This window comes from Austrofundulus limnaeus, unplaced genomic scaffold, assembly GCF_001266775.1.
Source record: "Austrofundulus limnaeus strain Quisiro unplaced genomic scaffold, Austrofundulus_limnaeus-1.0 Scaffold78, whole genome shotgun sequence".
NCBI classification, from domain to species: Eukaryota; Metazoa; Chordata; class Actinopteri; order Cyprinodontiformes; family Rivulidae; genus Austrofundulus; species Austrofundulus limnaeus.
Genome location: NW_013952480.1, coordinates 1,803,023 through 1,805,517, shown reverse-complemented (window position 1 = coordinate 1,805,517; position 2,495 = coordinate 1,803,023). Strand labels below are relative to the sequence as shown.

Here is a 2,495-nt window from a genome sequence, read left to right as displayed (position 1 = left end):
GCTAAAAGATAGCAGACACTAGTTGAAATTTGCACCCAGGTGGTGAAAGGGGTGTAAAAATGTAAAGTTAGTAGAAAAAAAAAAGAATAAAAGTACAAACAAGTGACAATTCGTTGTAAAATAACTAAAACAACCAAAATGTGCAGTAAAAGAGTTCAAATGTAGCTAGAAAATCTTAAATTAGGATAAGGAAGCATAAGGAACACAGGTTTGCTGAACTAAGCAGAAAGAAGCTGAAATAACCACCAAAAAGCCTAAAAAGCTAAACTTAGCTACAGTAAATATTAGCAAAGATTGGTGCAAATAGCTGAATCTAGCAAAAAGTAACTGTAAGAAGCATAAATAGCTCAAATGAGCAAAAAGAGGCACAGAAAGTAGAAAATAGCAGAATAATATTAGATAGAAAACGAATTATAGCCCAAAAAAACCAAGAAAAAAGCTAAAATGAGAAGAATAGAAACTAAAATTAGCACAAGGAAGTAAAAATAGAGCAGAACCAGAACAAAAGGTGTAAAGGTTTAGAAACATTTTGAAGGACTTTAAGGATGTTGAAAACAGCTCCATTCATTTTCAGTGGAAAAAATGTGGCTGAAAAAGTGAAATAGAAAAAAAAGGTATAAATAGCTGAAATACCAAAAGTCATAGCTGGAAGGAGCTGAATGTTTTGATATATTAATTGTTAAAATAGCGCAAAAATTGTAGCACAAGATATGTGCCAAAAATGTAATTTTTTAAAATCTCAGTAGTGTGAATGCTACGAAGCATTCACACAATTATTGAAGTGTTTTTATGAAACAGTCAATAAATATCATTATAGGATGCATCATTACACACTTTGATATTTGATTGAGAAAACAGCTAAATAGACCACATGGCTGCACAAATATAACGTTAAATAAGCTCTCTTTAGTCACAAGTGTTTTCACTTGCGTGGTCCTTCTTTAGTGCAAGTTCGTTTTATGTGTTTTTCTGACACACCCAGCGATGCTCTGGGCTTTTAGTGAGGCCAACAGAAACACATCTTTATTGCTTCACGTGGTAAACAAAATGAAACACGTAGCGTCGTCATATACGTCGTTCACGGTCCTTTCTGATTCAAGGTCTGCAGGACACCATGTCGGACAAAAGCGACCTAAAAGCGGAGCTCGAGCGGAAGAAGCAGCGCCTAGCCCAAATCAGGGAGGAGAAGAAAAGAAAGGAGGAGGAGAGGAAGAAGAAAGAGGTGAAGTGTGCAAACACGTGCACGTTTGAATTTGTTCTTTAAGTCGTGTTGTGCTGACTGAGAGGACCTTTCTCTCTCTGTGCATTACGAGCAGTCAGACAACCAGCAGAAGGCGGAGGTGACCCCAGAAGATTCGGATTTGGATCGCAAGCGCCGGGAGACCGAGGCCCTGCTGCAGAGTATTGGCATCTCCCCGGAGCCTTCACTAGGCAAATCAAACTCTTATCTGCACTCATCAGTTTAGAAAACAACCTTTTTTTTTTAGTGTTGGTTCTAATCTAAAACCCTCCAGTCMTGTTGATTAAATTTTCACACCCATGAGCCCCTCAGAGATCAGCTGTCTCTAGTGGTCTGAYGCCGTAATAACACCTTAAATGCCTCTAAAGTGGGTCACTGTCAGGCTTTTTTGAAAAACTGAAGCTATTTATAGTGTGCCTAAAACAGCTGCACGCAGACTGACAATACATGACAGAAAAGGAGCAATTCTCCTGAGATCCTGTAATGGTTTTCCACATCTGTTTTATTTGTCTCTAATGTGCTTTGCTGAGTTTTTTCCTTTCTCATGCTGTTAATACAAAAACGTTTTTTTTTATTTTTACATTTAGTCCCGACCCCCGTTTCCCCCTCCAAATCAATGAGCACGCCCAGTGAGACGGGGAGTCAGGACTCGGCCGATGGAGGAGCCGCCGGCAGGTAAATCAGACGCAGAAATCTTAACTGATAGAAACATGTTTGAAAATATGAAATAAATGCATTTGTGGCATTTAAATAATCAAAAAGATAAATTCTAGAAACTTTATTTATTTAACTTTATAAATTGTGAAATCACAGACCTTATTACAGCCATATTATCTTAACAGGATTATAATTATAATGATCGACATCATTTTATTGTATTGTCCCCCTTGATCTCAACACAACAGGTTCAGGTGAGTAAAGGTGCCTCGTGAGGTTTTAATGTGGTTTTTGTGTCAGTATGTTGTGATCTGAGTGTTTTGTTGACCACTGGTTTCGGTGAGAGGAAGAATTGTTTTCTTAAACATTTTGAAAGATTTATTTCAAGCTTTGAAGGCAAGATGATGTGCCTTTCATTACCACACAATGTTGGTGGTTTTTGTTAAAGAACAGTGGTCATCAAGCACTTTCCATTTGCCTTTTTTTAAATGTCGGCTGACTGTGAGGTCGATGTGTGAGTGTTGCCTTCAGAGACTGTAAGTGATTTATTGTTTGGGGTGGAATTGAGTGAGAAAAGTTAATCAAAAAACATATATAT

General features: G+C 37.6%; 1 protein-coding gene across 2 annotated transcripts in view; it reads left to right on the top strand.

Moving 5' to 3' along the window:
- dync1i1a (dynein cytoplasmic 1 intermediate chain 1a) overlaps positions 1-2,495 on the top strand; it is a 72,346-nt gene that overhangs the window by 1,159 nt on the left and 68,692 nt on the right. For both annotated transcript variants that reach the window (XM_014011251.1, XM_014011250.1), the window contains exons 2-5: positions 1,101-1,222; positions 1,317-1,431; positions 1,828-1,915; positions 2,146-2,151. In XM_014011251.1, coding sequence (XP_013866705.1) covers positions 1,115-1,222; positions 1,317-1,431; positions 1,828-1,915; positions 2,146-2,151 — 317 coding nt within the window. In that variant the 5' untranslated portion in view covers positions 1,101-1,114. The remainder of the gene's footprint in view (positions 1-1,100; positions 1,223-1,316; positions 1,432-1,827; positions 1,916-2,145; positions 2,152-2,495) is intronic.